Raw genomic sequence first — 18,644 nt, forward strand, 5'->3', positions numbered from 1 at the left:
TCAATCACTCGCTATATAAATCACTCCAGCCCGGTACTTCTGTCCACTCTCCCAGTGTTTTCCTTTCACCTCCCCCTTCTCTCTCCTCCACCTCCTCCTCGTCCTCCTCTTTGATTCTCATTGGAGCGTCTCGATTCAGCGACGGGGCATTATTATTTTTTGATGAGGGCTACAAATCGCGAAGTGCTTCAATTTCCGGATTTCTGGCGAGTGACTTTCAATTGAGGGTATCTGTCCGTGTGATCGAGACCATGCAGCGTATTTGTTAATCCCGATACACAGGTGGACATACTGTAGATGTTTACAATAGGCCTAATATTATGGATAGAAGTCATTAGCAACGTTTTCTTGAGAAAATACAAGTTTTTAGCGAGGACTCTGCTGTCAACTCTCGAGGGAAATGTTGACAAGATTCAACATCAGACAGTTGCACATGAACAATAATTAGAGGTCTCAAATTGAAACATTTGCTCTGAAGTGACAACTGATCAAACCCGTAATCATGACAGGTGAAACACTAAGTCCGTCGTCATCGATCACCTTGTCCGGTGGTCATGGCGGTCAACCACGTGTGTCGGTTCCGACGGCCACGTCTCCCATCCACGGGACGTCGCCGGGTCACCAGCGGTCCTCCTTCGCCATCCACGAGCTGCTGGGTCTTGGTCGCCAAGAGCAACCAAAGACGCGGGAGATCTTCCCTCCCCGACCGCTCATCTCTCCGCTGATGGCGGCCGCCGCGGCGGGCCATCCGACCATCGCTAGCGTGGCGTCCTGTCTGCCAACCATACATCCTTCCACCGCCTCGCTCTACTTCGCCGCCGCCAAGGCTTCGGCGGGATACGATCACGCCACCCTGGCCGCCTTGGCGATGCACAGCAGCTTCGTGCAGCAAGCTCGAAGTCCAACTGGTCTCCCGACGTTGTCTGAAGCGCGCAGTGGTAAGATACAAATGATTTACTTTACTTTCATTTCGCTTTTGTAATCAACATCCTTGTCTGGTTATAGGGCCTAACTATCGCACAATATCAATGTCTGGCCACTTTCTGGGATGTAAAAAGTGACAATGTTCAAAGGAGCAGACAGACACAATCCTTCTTAGGAGGTCAAAACAACATGACATAAATGAGAAAGATCCGAAATTAAGATGTAGACAACTGTGCAAAGGTATATGTTGTAATGCAGAGAGCAAGTTAGTATTACTCTGTAGCCATGTATATATTTGTATATTGTATACATAAAAACAATAATCTTGCTGACATTTAAAAACAAAAATATCCGTAGGCTGCAGATACTTGAGGACAGGTCATTGCTATTTCAGCTAGAATGTCGAGATGGAATTGGCGAGTTGAGGGTTTCTGTAGTATAATTATTTTGTATTTGATTCAAAGGATGTTTCAGCAGCTATCCTTGGTTAATATCACATGCTGACTGTTTGATAAAACACACACACATACATACACGCATTGCTTCTTTGACAAACAGGCACATTATACAAGTATTGAATTCCTAAGAATGACAAGCACACCAAGCGATTTACATATTCTTGCCAAAATGCTGATACTTCATCATTTCTGTTGATGTAGAAATGCGTATAATTATTTCTACAGTATCTAGGGAACTGAAACAAATATGAAAGTTGTTGACTTCTTTCCGCCTTGCATGGAATAATTTTTATTACTGTTTTCAAACATTGACGCATGTACATACATTCACATAATGAAATGTTTACATTGAACAGATGGCTCACAAAGGAAATTTGCAGAGTCATCAGAGCTCGTCATTATCTGTTTTATTTTACCAACATTTTGATTTATGCGTTTAATTTTCATAGTCCACACAAACAAGTTCAAGGGCAGATATTCACATTAATTTCTTCAGCTGGGTAGACAGCCATCTTTGTTTTAAATCGATCGACACGAACTTATCTTACAATATCAAACTTTTGCTGTTTGCACGTGACCATTGTGTTTGTTGAGACAGGGGCCTTCAGGCCATCATCACGGTGTGAATGGAATGAACCTCACGCGCAGGGCGCATGACGTCTTTTGGACTTGAGTTCAATGTTTTGGGGTTCATCCTCTGTTTCAAATCTTCTGTCAACACACTGACTGTCTTGTGTTTGTCACAATTACGACATGGACAATGTAGTTTCTGGATAATAATTTTTATACATGTATATGATCGTTATGTTGTTTTTCCTTTTTATTACTGTGGTCTTATAATCAACATCGACTGAAAGGCACAACATAGAATGTTCCATAACTCATAATCGTGTTAACGAAAGATAGATCAGTGATTTCCTAAGAGTAGTGACAAAACGTATTACATACATTTATTTATGATAGACAGCCAGAATTTATAATGTGACGTACATCATGGATCTCGTCTTACAAGTTCTTTTTGAAGTTCGGTGTGTTCCATTCAGCTGATTAGATGGATTGGATTAATATGAAATCATAGAGGTTGCAAGTAATGTTTAAGATATAATGATGAGTGATCGAGGGTGATCGATGGTATCGTCCGAAATACTTTATTTAGCAAAATATGATGAAATAATGTGATATTTCATTCCATTCAATTTAAGTCAGGTCAATTCAATTCATTTTTCATTTGTTTCTTCCTCAGAGCATAATATAAGAAAATTACAAATGGTCTTGAGTGAACACTGGTTAATTGTTAGATGAAAATTAGACGTAATTAACGAATTGAAAGCAGAATAAAATTCACGATTCATAATAATGTCCTTGTAGATATAGAAATATTCATGTGGGAATGTAAGTTATACCAAGAAGCAGCTCTTGACGTTTGGGTTCATTTAAAAGACTAGAGAATATGCTTGTATCTGGAACAAAATGATACCAGAATGTTTTCAAACATGCATCAAGGGAAGTGAGCCTCCGGTAGCGAGTCCCTCGCAAAGTCAAACGCCTGTGTCGTTCTCCAAGTTCTCCTTGCGTTTGTCGCCCATACGAATGACACACTAGCCTGTCCGTCTTCACATCCCTTGCCCCATCGGGGTAATACCCTCAAAAGTCCATCAACTAAACCTGGCATAGACATTGTTCGTACAAATGGGTTGTCGATGGTAACAAGAAAAAAGAAGTTTTGAACCTGTAACCATTTCTGGTACCTTGCTCACTATTATTTGTTGTTTAACACTCCAGTAACTTCAAAGTGATATTGATAATTTCCTTTTCTCAGCACTATTCTGTCCTATTCCTCTTGTTCTGCTTGTGGAAAAGTTTAGGTTAAATAAAAAAAAAATAATATGAGTTCCGAAAAGTTGAATCATCATAGTCACAATATATTTCTGGAACATCTTAAGAAAGAAGCCTAACTGCCAAACTCACCTCTTCCTAAACGATTTCGTCATTTCCAAGCAAAATATTATTTAAAGAATAGATAATCCGGCCAGTTTCCTCAATCTAATATGTGACTTGTCATTCAAACTTAAACATAGCGAGTAGCTTCCAGCATTGTTTTCACAATAATGATAAGGACAAAATGCAAGAAATTAAATGAAGCATGCAATCTATCATAACATATCGATCTTACACCCGATGTCTAAAACCGCTATACATGGAACTTAACTCTCCTTCACATTTGAGGAGACTTTTTAAAGAACAATTTCATTCTAGATCACAATGTGTCCTGAAGATGAGAAATGAAAGCCGAGATAAACATACAAGTCGAAATTAATGTGAACATAGTAAACTTCACTTACGTTTTGAGCGTATTCATTCCTTAAGTAATTCATTCATTCCATTTCCAGTAGAAACATAAAAAAATTCTACAGACAGATGATTGCACAAATTGCATTACAATGTAAAATAAAAGATGCGAAATATTGAAAGTATACGGAAATGCTGGAAACAAATTATTCAATCCGCGCAATGATATCTTAGACTTTGCACCTATGATAGGTCAACAACAGAAAAGCAGTATTGCTTAATGACTCAAAAGCTGCAGAAATTTAAACAAAATAAAAAGGCCGTGAGACATCAGGGGGCATTTCATGAAGCGTTTTGTCAAATATTTTGTCTGACAAACTGTTAAAAAGCTACTGAAATCCTTGCATCTGATTGGCTGAGAGCAAATTTGTCCGACAAAGTTGTCGGACAAAATGCTTCATGAAATGCCCCCAGGAATTCTGCAGTGATCTGGAGTATTTAATGTCGAAGCCTGTAGGAAGAAGATGTAATTGTAAGTTATTCGGCTGACTTTTTTTTTAAAGTAAAAGCTTTATGCGTTTCATTTGTAATTTCAAACAGGACATTCTCGTATTATATATGGTTTGATTATCTGTGTATTGCTCATGGCATCAATACACATTCCTCACGAAACAAATTATGGTACTTGCATTGATGAGAATGTGCGAAAGATAGTTGGGCATTGATCACGTCCATTAAGTGAAGCAAACCACACTATGTTAACCGTATTTCCGTTAAAACGACAGCTTTTATCTCCTGGAAACTTGTTTTTTCTTACTGAGGGTTTCCTTTATAGCCTATACTTACAATTAAATTCATTTTAGATTAATGAATCGGTTTTAAACTATTCGTATATCTATCTCAACAAAGTGAAAGCAAAATTGCCTCCACATCTTTCAAAGTGTATGGCCGCGAATTAAGTAATATAGGCTGAGCATTCATATTTTATCATAATAATATAAAGAAATAAAATCGTAACTTGATAATCAACTTACAGCTGCTTGAACTTTTCAAGCCACTCCAGTGACTAATATGAAACTTGGAATTTAAACAAAATAAAAATTATAAAAATTATAACATCTCCTGTATGGCGTTACAACAGAAGTCATTTACCCCAAACGTAGGAAGTGCTAGTTATTCATTAGCCGCATGAATAATTGCACACAATCTCAAGTGCATTTTTATCAAGTTATTTGAGTTTTGACGAAGAACAAACGAAATTGTAAAATCAAGGTACTTCGTATTTTCGATCCATTATGTGGGATTATGACAGGCTTACAATTTGATGTTGATTGAACGCGTCTCTAGGTTCTTCCTGCTAACGCAATAATGGCAACAAGCTTTGGGAAATCAATATATTGTGACAAGCAAAGGACTAATTTTAGCTCCCAAGTGCTGGTACTGAGTATTTTCTATCTAATCCCTTTACTGACGGCTTCGTGAATCACACTTTACATCGCGTAAGAATTCAAGACTATTGTGTAACAAGAAGTTAGAATACCTTTATATTTTCATTTTCCCACAGTCCCAGAATTCCCTTTCAAGCATCAACAGATTGATTGCATAAGTGCACATGAGCTGGGGATTTAAATCTGAAATCCTTTGATTGATGGAATAAAATGTGCGTATGTTATTAGCGTTTAAACAATAGGCGAAAAACCCGACGCGATTATAATTGTTTATATACATTTCCACGTCGTGCATCAATTTGCTTAAAATCTCTGGAGTGAGGCGGTAATTTCCTGCCGCACCCGCCTTTCTCCGCTTTCCTTGGTCGCGAGGTGGGAGCCTCGCGCGTCCAGGTAACCGCACAATTCATCAGCTTTGTCTTGCTAGCAGTGGGTATGGGTGGATGCAATCTACGTCTCGCGGATCGGAGGGGTTCGCTTTCATTTTCCTAATCGCGAATCATCGATATGCACACATTTTGTCGCTTTAGTGCGCTGAACCCCCGCACGGTAATGCCTCCAAATGTATATACCTGAGGAAAATTTTCTTTTGTTGAAGTGAATGGTGTATGTCCCTCTTGTCTTTCTTTCTTTCTTGCATACTTTCTTTCGCCCGCTCTCTCTCCCTCTCTCTCTCTCTCCATCTCTCTCTTCCATGGAATCAGTGAACAGAAAAAGAGTGGCATTGTATCCAATCTTATTGGATTGTGGTCTGATGTCGAAAAAGAGAGGAAAACTTGAGAAAAGCAGGCCAATCAGGAGATAAGGAATGGTCTTTAGAAAAATATACATGATAAATTTCCATCACGTTTTCGGTGTCGTTTGCCAAGTGTGGAGTCAACCACAGTTTACTCCATCTCATTCTATTTGTTTTGGAAATGGAAAATAACGTAAATGAAATGAAATTCATAACTGATAGGGATTTCAAAGATATATAGGAGTTGGAATTTTGAATTTTGAAGATTTTGAAGATTTAAGGAATGGTAATTATAAGAAACAAATTATGCAGGCGACTTTGAGAGAATGAATATGAATAATCAAACGATATCGACTTTGTTTGGATATTAAACTCACAGAGAGGATGTTCTGAGAAGAATATTATGTAACATCTTCTCCTTTGAAATAATATCACTCAATGTGAGAGGAGGACGATAGGACTATCATCAGAGTTGATATGACACGGTAGTCAATGACGGAGATTGAAGGAGATGACAATTTGTTCGCCAGGGTCCTGTTGCGTAAAAAGATACGATCAAACATAAGTCAGAAAATCATAGGTAAGTCAGCTATCAGCCAATCAGAACCGAATATTCAGAGACTTATGTTTAATTTTCTGACATATGTTTGATCTGAACTTTTATGCAACAGGGCCCTGCTGGTCACGTTAATTTATGGTGTTACTTATGACGTCAGCAACACTCGTGCCAGCAAGTAGGACTCTTTGAAGTTGATTGGCTGGTAGTGCGGTGTTTGGCGATTATGGGAAGTCACCGTTTGGCAAAAGTTACTTTGAATACCCCGGCCCGAGCCTCGCGTAATGTGTTCACTGGTGCTCGATAGTTTCTGATTAATATCCTACCCCTTTAGCGCCTCCATTTGTATATATACGTGGATTTAGTATATTTTCAAGTGACACACTATGTTCTCTTTCTGCACAACCTGACATATCACCTGTTAGTTTTAATCTATTCCAATGCACCCCAACCCATATTGCACTCGATAATCACATTACAGTGTGTGTATATATACATACACACGCACACACACACACAAATACACACACAATCCGTTTTCGTTTTCACGCCACTAAAAGAGGATTGATCGCGCTGCAAAAACTTACCAAACAATGTCACCGAGCGCAAAGCAAGGTCAGTTATGATTGGCATCTTTTCAGTCGACGTCGACCGCGGTGTTGTTGGTGTCCCCGACTATATATCGCGTTTAAACCAAAAGTGCATCGGGGTGGTGTAGACATTGTCGCCATTGGATCCAAACAGCCCTGCGGGAGAAACGGACAGCTGAGGGAAGAGAAGGCCGCTGGGAGGGAAGTACCATGAAAAGAGAGACGGGCAAAGGAATACATGCACGGCGTTGAAGCGGGACAGAAAAAAAAAAGAAAAAAGAAAAAAGTAACTCGCACATTAATTCCCCTACTGCTTCTCCTTGATTCCGTTAGATGTTGCTGACAGTTGACAGTTGGCAAAGCTAAAGGTAAAATCCTAAGCATGGGTGAATCTCCTGTTTACAAACTACCACAAGTTGAGAGGGATTTACACTTAGCATAGTTGGCCAATTTGTACTGGGTATACAAACAGCTTCTATGCAATTATTACGCTTATTCTCTTCGGATACGAACAATTTGTTCAACTTTCAAAAGTGCGCTCTGACTAAAAAATCGGCATTCAAGATTTCATTTAACTATCTTGTTGTTTTGATTTGATTTGATCTGACTTGACGCATCACAAATTCCCTCTTCATCATCATCAATATCCGGGGGGATGTTCGTTATTCTGAAAGTTGGTCAATCCCAAAATGAAGTGAGATTCATAATTCCGAAGATCCTTCCTTCGGAAACACACGAATTCCGTATGTACCTGTAGATGTTCGTTAATCCGAAAATTAGTTGCAGGGTTCGTTAATCTAAACACTAATTGTGGCGTATTCCGAAGGTTCGATAGTTTGAAAAGGAATGAGGTTCGTTATTCCGAAGCTTTGTTAATCCAAGAATGAAATGAGGTCCGTTGTTCCGACGGTTCGTTAATTCGAAAATGAAACAAGGTTCGCTAATTCGAAAAAGTGCATATTCACGAACTTTAGCTGCGATTTTCTTAATTTTCGTCTAATGAATAAACTTTTGACGGAAAATGACTCTTTTTGATCGAAATGAGGTGAAAAGAAGTATATCCGGAATAGTCTTAAAAGACAATTGTCCTCTCCATAAAAACGTGAACAATTTCTTCATTTAATAGTTAAGTTGATTAGTGAATTACTCTCGGGTACAAGAAGTGAAACAAAACCCTTTTCCTGTAAATCTCTTTCAAAAATTATGGTTGTTAAAAAGAATGAGTTGTGGCTGACGTCATCCTTTACACCTTACACAATTGAGTCCAATCCGCATACGATGTGTCGTTTATCTCATGAAGTAATAGTTATATAAAGTGGCAAATAATTATGGAGATGCCACCAGGTTATCACCCCCCCCCCCTTATGCTTATACGCGAAATTCATAGAAAGCTACATAAGCTAAGTCCGCTTGTAGTTATGCATAATTAAGAATTAGTAGGTTTCAGTTGTAAAACCAAATGTCACATTCAAATAAAGTAATTTCGAAAGTGAAAAACAAGAGAGTTCTCTTCTTGATCTTAACAACTCATGAATATTCGATGTCGTAATGATTTTTTGTTATATACATACACATATTAATGGATACGATATGGCCTTAAACTAATAAGTAAGTTTCTTCGCCAACAACCGAGGAAACAACAAGGGGATTTGGGAATAAAGATTGTGCGCTAAAAATGTCTCCACAATGACTCTCACGGGGTCTCTCCCTCAAAAGACCTAGCCCGGCTCAAGCCATTGTTGTTCCGGCCGAATCTTGCTTACAAGCGCGAATGGCTAATGAGTCCAATGAGGAGAGGCGCCCATTGACCGCTGCGTAAGAAAGTGGCGTCATTAGCACTAAGCGCTTTCTGGACCGCCTTATCTTACGGCGCTTTTTGAAATACTGTGAGAAGCGGGACGGGGAAACGGGAGAAGGCGAACCAATCATCTATTCTTCCGAACCTATTATGACAGTTATTCTTGACTTTGCGCGCCGCCAATCGGTCAATTAACTTGATTTTTCTCCCCAAAGGTGGTCCATGTGAAAAAAAAACGGTGTCAATCACCGTAACTGTCACTTTCGAAGAAAAGGATGTTTTCAGCTCCCCTCATTCTAATCTGTATGGACGTAATCACTGTCAACAGGGTCATTGTTAGGGAATGAAAGCGCCGCATGGGAAAGAAAGAGCTCGATCGGCTTCCTTTCAACACCAGAATGCGGAAGACTGAGTTTCTCTCGGACTGGTGGAAATTGGCTAAATTGACAGGCAGATTCTTGTTTTTAAATTGTGACTCAGCTGAGAGCTATCTACGATTAACCGAACTTTGTGATTAATTCCTTTGATCACACATCGCATTATCTCGACGTTGTTAGACAGGGACTATACCACATTATTTTCCGCGTCATTCAACACTGTGTCTCTGTAACGCTGTCTGGAAACTTGTGATCTAATTGAAACTAACATACTGCTACTGGAAATTCAATAATCTCTATCTCGTTCTTTGCAGAGATAGATTTTGATGTGCATAGATTTTGACGGTCCCCTTCAAAAGTTTGCATGTCCATATAGTGCCTAATTAAAAACAAACAAACAATCATTAACATCATTCGACATAATCATCGTGGTCTCGTTTTGGACTATACCAATAACAGGCCAACGGTACATGAGAATCACGGGAGAAAAAGTGGGTAAAGCTTTGACCTCTCAAGGAATAAATGAAACCCCAAAATATAATGTGGATTTAGTGAATGCAGAAATATCAGTAGAACACATCAGTGAAGTTGAGGAAATTTGGACAGTTATTTCAAAAGTTAGGAATCGTTAAGTTTCGGTAACGCAATCGCTGGAAGACTATACTACAATGCGTGATGTCACACGGTCACAAATAGAAACGATATAAAGAAAATAAAGAAGAAATTCATCAAATTTTACATGTTTTGAAAAGCACACATTCCTCCCACTGTCTTGTTACTGATATATTGAGGGTAAATTTATTTCCCCCATGTCCTCTCATCAAGAGATGGCAACACCAAAAAATTAGTATCACTTTCATAAGTTTTGAACGGATTGTCCGATTTTTCTCAACTTCGCTGATTGTGTTCTACTGATATTTCTGCATTCCCTCAATCCTCATAATATACATGGATTTGGGTTTCATTCTCCTTTAGATATGACACCCCCAGTTTCGCATCGCGTACGAGGAGACTCAGTTGCCCAAGCCCTTCCTCTTTACCCAGATAATTTGCAAATAGTGGGTACATACCCGGCAATGCCGGGTGATAACAATATAAGATCATATCGTGCAGAAATTTATATGCAAAAATCAAATTAAATAACCTAGGCAGGACCCTTTGGCACATCAATGCTACCACTAAAACTGCCATAGTGTGTTAATAAGACACATCATTAGTATTTTTTTAAATGAATAATGTCGTTATCAATATAGATCCTGTAAATTAATGTTTATTCATAACCTATCATCATTATCATCATCATTGTTGTTTTTAATAATCATAATTGTTAAGGAGGCACATCTTGGGCAAGTATTCCATACAGAAATGTGAAGCCATGATAACTATGTCTTCTTGGTCAAACAATCTCGTATGACTATGAAATATCAATTGCATATTATGTATCTCTCCTATTCATATGAGAATATTTTTATCATTCAATAGCAACACTCATGTATGCACTAAGTCATACCGTCTATACACATACAAAATATACAATGTCATTATAATAAAATATAATGTGAAAGTGTGTGCGTTGTGGATGTGTGGGTGTGTGCGTGTAGTGTGCTGTATTTAAGATGCCGACTTTGTATACGCAGTAATCCATTTTATTTTGACTACGTTGTGACATGTTCTTACACACTAGCGGACGTGAATTGGAATAATCAAGGTGTAAGTTGCTCCTTGGCATTTTTGTATCAGCTGGTCCAACGTAGAGATGAAGGGCAAGCAAGTCAAGACCTATAAGGTACATACAAGTTCATTGAGTACGCTTTGCTGTTGCAAAAGAGGCATAGAACGGGAATACTGCCTACGGTTTCCACTAAAGAGCTTTACAATAACGCCGTCCCGTGGGACGACAAAAAACAAATATGTACACTTTCCCCGAGATAACCTTCTTTTAATTATTCCCGCGATCTTCCATTAGCATCCTATCCTAATATCAGATAATCTCGTTTGTAGCAACTTAGCTCCATATGCACTCACGCTTAGTGAAAACAAAGAGGGGCGTAAGTAGCAAAATTGTGTAAACCTATTATCGAAGGTGTACAGAGGGAGTAAACGCCCAAAACTAGATTAGTTCCATCAGGTATGAAAACAAACAGAAAAAGAAGATATGTATCAGAGGAGAGGGAAAGGGGTCAGTGAATTTAAGGGCAAAGTTATGAAATCATATCACTGCGTAGGGAAACCGTTGCGTTATCAGTGACTCTGTTATGTGCTATGGATCCCTTCCGAAGTGCTTTAAAATTATATAGTACTGGTTGTTTCAGGCATAGTAGTTTTCTCTTTCTTTTTTTCGATGAGGATTTTTCGAAATTCTGGAATTGGCTTTCTCTGAATAATTTTTTTTTTTCTATTATGACAACAGTAATCACTAATTAACCACTCAATTATTAGATAGTTCACAGTTTGAAAAATTTTAAAGAAATGGCCATTGTGATTCCCAGGGGTATATCATTAATTTTGTTTCATTTTGGAATGCTTCAAATTGTTCTATAATGTCAGCAAACAAACTAACCAAAAAACTCTTTTAAGTATGTGATAATTGCTATGTTATATGCCACATTTGATCCATAAGCTTTTCAGACATATTTAGCACTATCTTGCAAAGTATCACCCTGTTAGTGCACAATATGATAATTATGTAGTACTAGTCTGTTTTCGTAATTTATTGGTAGAAGTATATTCTTGCCGTTATGCAGAGCGCAGACATTCATGGAGGGAATAATGAAATACATGTACAATGTACATTAATGATATAATGAACCATGATTTATGCTTGATAATCTAATTTGTTTTGGATATCTGACAAATTGGGAGGTAAACACTCTACTAACCAAGGCACATGAGAAAGACAATGTAGAAAGACTAAATCATAACAATTTTTTTAAGGGTGATTTGGTTGACGTGATGATGTATTTGCCTTTAGATTCTATTTTAGATATAGTTGGTAAGCCAATAGTTGTGTTGGGCTTCTTCTTCGAAGGAAAACACAGAACGACTAATCACAATGATCACACCGAATTCTGCTCGTATGTTCTCAGGAGAATTCAATTCATGAAAATGATAGTTTTAATGGAAGCAGTGAACTTGAGTCGGCGTACATCGGATACATATTCATTGCAGAAAAAAACATTATTTTCCCTCAAATGCATTCAGTGAAACATTCAGTAATTTCTCTTAGATTTTGTTCAGAATTAATGTGTCATGAATTGTCATATCATACATGAACGATCTGGCATGATAAATATGAAGTATAGTGGGAATCTTCTTAGGAGTCCTCTTTATACAATTTACAGTCTAGTTTTGTGATACTTTGTATGAATGGTGAATCAGGATGCTGAGGCAAAATAACATTAATGACGTCATAATTATGATAAAGGCAGCTATTAAGCCACATACTGAGCACCTGATGTATTACGCTTACAAAGGGTTTATGCAAGTTTGTCAGTATGACTGTGATTAATTTTGTAAGATTATTATGGATTATTATTAATATCATTATACTACTTGAATAATGGCTTATTCAGAACAACCTTTCAGATGACGATTTGGTGTGTGTTTTGATAGTTGTTGCGTTTTGATTGTAGTGCATGGTGTTGATTGTGTAGGCTACATACATTTGTGTGTGAGTGAGTGTGTGCGTGTGTGTGTGTGTGAGAGAGAGAGAGATGAGAGAGAGAGAGGGAGAGAGAGAGAGAGTGTGTGTGTGTGTGGTTTTTTTTCCGACTGTGTCAGAATGTGTTCGTGTGTATGTGTGTGCTTACAATGCATTCGAATTTCTGAATTCATTTCAAGATGAGTGTGATGTTTCGGCGTTTTCATGTTTCATATTGTTAGTGACACCCTAGATCTGATTCAACGATGGCAACAGAGATATCTTAAGCCGATCGAGAACAATTAGGCAGAGATGCATTAAAGGATGATCTAGTAGACATTACCGGTTTGGAAAGAAGTCGTCATGACACTGTTGCGTCACGGCGTTAGTTCTTCTGTCTGTGTCGTTCATTTCATTAAAGAGCTGCCTCCAGTGTATACAGCGGGACGCCACACCTGCACGCCATGAAACCCGGCACTCCGTGGCGCCTCCTATCACTCCTGCAACGCGGAATTAAATGGTACGCCCCCAACCCGGCGAGCGCTTGCACGGGCATGGACGAGTGTTGACCGACAATACCCTCAAATTGGATTATCGCCAAATGAAAACCATCAAGGAAAAGCTTTTTTGATTCCTCATGACACCTCCAACTGCATAACCAAGTTAGAAACTAACTAATAATACAAGCAGCGCAGCCCCGGCGAGCATGCTTTCGCATGCAACACTTTGTGTTACGGCGAACAATGAATTGTGTACTCGAACACACGTGGACGCAACGAGAGTGACAGTCGCGTGGCAAAATTGGATTAGGTTCTTCAACCAACACCGTCTTATCGTATGCTTGCACTGAGAAAAAAAGGAGGGGGAGAAGAGGGGGGAGAAAGTCCTGGAACTGCTCATGAAAAATTAACTCGTAATGAATACGGAGTATATAATGTCCTGTAGTTAGGAGATCGAATGTGCTGTCATGATTACTACGAAAATCTGATCCCTGAAGTTGACTCTTACGCGACAAAGAAAGGTCTCAGAAATATCTTTCTAACAACAAAAAATGAAAGAAAAAGAAAGTTTGTTGTCAAAATCATGCAGCGTGGTCCGATTAGTATACGCACCCTGCTTTGTAGCTTTGGGAGATTGCTAATACTCTCATTGCAGCGTTCGCTGTGAATTTTCTCCGTGAGTCAAGGGGCAACAACAACACAAAAATGGGTTGAGCATGTTAAGGTGGTCATAAAGGGGGGGGGGGGGGTGGAATTCAGAAACTAGATGTTCAGTCACATTGATTACATGTGATGATTTTCCGAAGCAAACACCAATATCGGGAATGTCTTTGTTTTACTTTCTCCTCGTTCACAAACGATCACAAAGCACATCGATTTGCAAGAACCTTCGCCATGACGTAATTTCGTTGCCTTAGACTGGGCATATACACTATACTTATGATATTAGAATTAGCTAATTGCATTCAGCTTTGCAATTATTGTTAATGACATTTTCTATATCTAATTCCTTATCTTTTTCCTTTGCAATGGTTTTACATCTTCCTTTAGTCCACGTCCGACAGCGTGTATAGTTAGATCGGTTTATAATGCCTATCGGCATTTTTATTTCAATTTCAAGTCTATCAAAGTATTAACACGTCTATAGGCGGCTTTATTTTGCTCTCTTTTCTCAGTAAGTTTGTCGCAAGGACACAAATCAAGATATTTTGGAAACTAGCATATTTTGAATATTCCAATTATGACGATGTCAAAATAAGAACGGAAGATGCGCGTCAACAGTTTTCATAACATTATTGTACAATAGATTGTTCATCTTTCTGAGGCGGAGTATAAAGCTAAAGTTTTTCGCTTCCTCTTGGCAACCAACTCGCCTTAGCAGAAGACGGCAGCACGTAAATACACACAATCTTTGTTAGGATATCATCATTCTAACATGAGGACACGGGCGAGAAGACGCTCTGCCTAACGAGAGCTCATTGCAATCGGGATAATTAAATTGCTGTTCCAATGAGTGGGAACGTACCCTCAGTGAGTGCTAACATGTAGATGATTAAACTAATCTCAATATTACGGCCCAGGATTTTAAATTCGATTTTCAGGGGCTGTGAGCAAGCGACTGAGGTAAGGAGGAAAAAAAATAAGCATCGCTACAACATGCGGACCTTAAACAAGGTTTATAGTCTCTATATATACGTGGTCATAATTAACCAAGTAGTGTGTACATCAAGACAGTTTCTCTTGGTTTAACCGTACCAGATGATAAACTCAGTCTCAGAGGAATAAAGGAATAGAATTAGTCAGAAGGAAACGAACTTTTATAGTTATTTTGCCTATCTCTCGTGGTAAAGATTTACCAAGTCATTAGAATGTCTAGTCCCTCTGAATTAATTCGCATAAAATGTTTAGATGTAGAGAGTAACATCTGGATCCGTGGTGAATGAATTATTGCCTTTTCAAACGAATAACAGTAGTCGGAAATAATTATGATATAATATGCTGTTGTGATCTTTTGCAATCTACGTCGGATAAGATTAGTACATATCTGTTATACACAATGGTGAAGATGCTTATGCTTCGAGTTGTGAAGGCAGTATGAGAAATGTACGTGTTGTATCGGCTATTTTGTTTAATGCAAAGCATTCTTCGAGGTTATACTCATGTGCAGGTATCACTTAAGATACGTATGTTTTCGACGAGATATTTTCGTTTTTCTCAAAAGTGCATCGAAGAGTTAACTGGGTGCAGTAATTGATGAATGACCACTTAATATTTCCACCGCTCTTCAATCTAAATTGTTTCAATCCCGTTTTTCGCACATTACTAGTCGAGAAGTCATTTTCTGAGAAGCGATACCCTAAAAAAGAATCGAAACTCGTCACACAATTTTCCTGCGTGTAGCGGTGAGTAAGGAAGCGGTCACAGGCGTTCGATACTTCCCGCCGGTGAGATCGGGTGCTTCGGTCCCGCTACGCTAACGTACACCACTAACAGCCAATACGATATTGCTGCGACAATTTTGCCCAATTACCCCCACCTCCCGGGCAAGACATTTTATGCCACTGAAACATGTAGTGATAATTAGATTCTCTTCGACCGGATTTATTATTGAATTAGCTTCGAACTTGGTGTTGGGAGCTTAGAAAAGGGAAAATAAAAGACTCTGACGCTATACAGATGGGCCGATGAAGTGGGAGAGAGGGGGGAAGAGTGAGGATCGGAGAAATGAAGACGCGGAAGAGGAAGATGTGAGTTAAAGCCAGACGAGAAGAAGCGTACACAAGCGGATGAAATAACAGTGTAGAAATCGAATGGCGGGAAACTAATGCCCAAACCTGATAGCATGTAGAGCCACTTGTAGCGAATTTACGACCCTAATCCGCATAACCAGCAGAGTTTTAGGCTCGGGTTCCCGCAAATTTCATCTGGACGCCGTTTTCTTCCCTTACATGCAGTGGCTTCATAACGCAAGCATTGATTTCTGCAGTCCAGGCCCGCTCAGACAAGCCATTCGTGGGTGATCGCTATATCAGCATGATTCTCTACTCGCATGTATAATCAATTTCCACCTTGCCTCTAATTACGACAGGAGTTTTGCGAAGAAACAGTTTGAAAAACTATTCTTGCGATCCCTGAACATTGTCCGCTTCTTTTTTTCCCCCATCTGGATGACGCATCGCGCTTGTTTCAGAAACACATGCTTTTTAAGGTTCCAAAGATTCTTCAGTAATTTTGAGTGATGCGACTGGGAGGGAATCGGTTTTGGGCCTTTCAATGGGAAGCTTTTAACATTAATTGAACCATTTGGGGAGGGCCAGGGGAAAGAACGACTTTTTCCGTTTTTGAGACTGAAACGTATTCATGCCAGTAGCAAACCTATCTGAGAGGGCGGATCGGATTTCAAAAATGGTCGAAACGCGCTAATTGGCGTGCGCTGCCGATTCCGACAAGTCATTTTCATAAGAGTAATTCGGTCTCGTGTGTGTTGTGTTGTGTGTATGCATGTGTGTGAGTTGTGTGTGTGTGTTGATGTGCGCGCGTCTACGAAGCGCACACGGCGCCCACGAATGCAATATACGCTTAGCACCGATACTGCGATTTCAGCTTCAGTAAGGCAATTTCGAAAATTAGCTCTCGTACGGCGTACATCGCAATACACGGCTCCGCTGCGGGCTAGAAACCGATCCCAGTCGTTCCAAGTGGTGCGGAGTAAGCGGACCCCATCTAGCCCTCCCAGTCGAATCAATCTCTACACGAGCAACCGGTTCGTGGGTCTTACTCAACCCTTGTTCTCCATCCTGTCGCGTTTTTTAACAGTCGGTACACGGGGCCCGGATTGCAGTTGCTTGCAATCGCCGGGTTTTGCTCGCGATACAATTCCAATTTGCCCGTCGTATCGGGATGGGGTCCCTGAAGACGGGGCATCGCATGCAAAATTGGACTAATTCGATGTTAGGTGGGCACAAAAGCTGTATGAGATTAATTGCAATCAACGCCTGCGACAGGTACACCCATTCCCAAACCACGTGAATGATGGCGGAGACTCGGGAGAGAAAGGCGGAGGCAGAATATATTCGACAGACGAATCAAGAATATCTGGCGAAAAGTAATGACAAATGGTGATTATTGTACGCAGGGGAACGTGTAACGAAGAGAAGTGCCTCCTGGATCGAGATGGACAGAGTGTTGTCAAATTTGATATGTTCCCTTTTATCACGTTTGATGAATTCACTCGCTTCCCCTGCTGTTATCCAGGGCAGGGGAATGACCTATGAATATTTTGTTAAGCCTATTTTCACTCTTTCGTGTCCTTGTGACATGGTCGCTATAGATACTGTATCAAAAGATATAGGACCTACTTAAAAACTTTCCCGTTGAGTGACATTGTGTTGTCGTAAATATTCACTTTGATCACGGTGACACGACTGTTTTAATTAATATACCTGAATCAATAGTTCCTGGAAAATGCCGCGAATTATCAATGAAAAAATATTTCTCAAAATGGGTGGTCAACCACTTTCTCTTTCCTTCAAACTCTGGCTTTGTGTTTCAGGGGCCCTCTCTTATTTCATGTGCATAAATTTCATGCAACGACAAGTAAATAATTTTGAAGGGGCATTCATCCGAACGATACAATTAAGTATCATTGAATAGAATCCGTGAAACGCATGCAGACGTTTAGACGGCCTTGACAGAACCTTGAAACAACTGACAGTAATCACTTGAATTAAAGAGAAAGAAATTACAAGGAGCTAAGAATTACGTGGTTACGTGTTCATGATGTATTGTCAATGTCAATTAATGCCCCTATTTTACTTTGTGAATAGAGAACTCAGCTATACATTTCTGGAATATTTGTTACTGTGTCGACTTTCATTTCATTTCATTTTCATTTCAGTTATTTTCAACAAAGAGTGTCAGTGTATAGAATATACCATGAAAGAAAGCAATATACATATTTTCCATACATCGAAATATGATATAAACACGATAAATATAGAACATGATAAATACAATATTTACCGCATATTGCTGAAAAATATATCAAAATATGGAGGGGAAGCTGAAAAGTAGAGCTTGTAATATGTATTCCCCTCAAAACCATTATTGATAAGGTATACAACAAATGCAACCCTGCACGTGCAGAAAAACGTCTAGATGTTAAGTGACTACAATACATTGACTTCATGAAAAACATATGACATCAAAACAGGCATTATGTCTTGCGATAAATACATATGAAATGAACTGGATACTATAAAGAAAACAAGCATAAAAGATTATCATGAAAGTATGAATTATCAAAGGAAGATGCATGTCATAGTATGT

At 39.2% G+C, this 18,644-nt stretch overlaps 1 protein-coding gene across 1 annotated transcript in view; it reads left to right on the forward strand.

Moving 5' to 3' along the window:
• Positions 1-502: 502 nt before the first annotated feature.
• The window catches only part of LOC139719358 (uncharacterized), a 38,992-nt gene continuing 20,850 nt past the window's right edge, over positions 503-18,644 (forward strand). The window contains exon 1 of the mRNA XM_071630772.1: positions 503-938. Within this exon, the coding sequence (XP_071486873.1) occupies positions 503-938 (436 nt within the window). The remainder of the gene's footprint in view (positions 939-18,644) is intronic.

This window comes from Diadema antillarum, unplaced genomic scaffold, assembly GCF_040938485.1.
Source record: "Diadema antillarum isolate AM-2024a unplaced genomic scaffold, OU_Dant_1.0 scf00000109, whole genome shotgun sequence".
Taxonomy (NCBI): Eukaryota; Metazoa; Echinodermata; class Echinoidea; order Diadematoida; family Diadematidae; genus Diadema; species Diadema antillarum.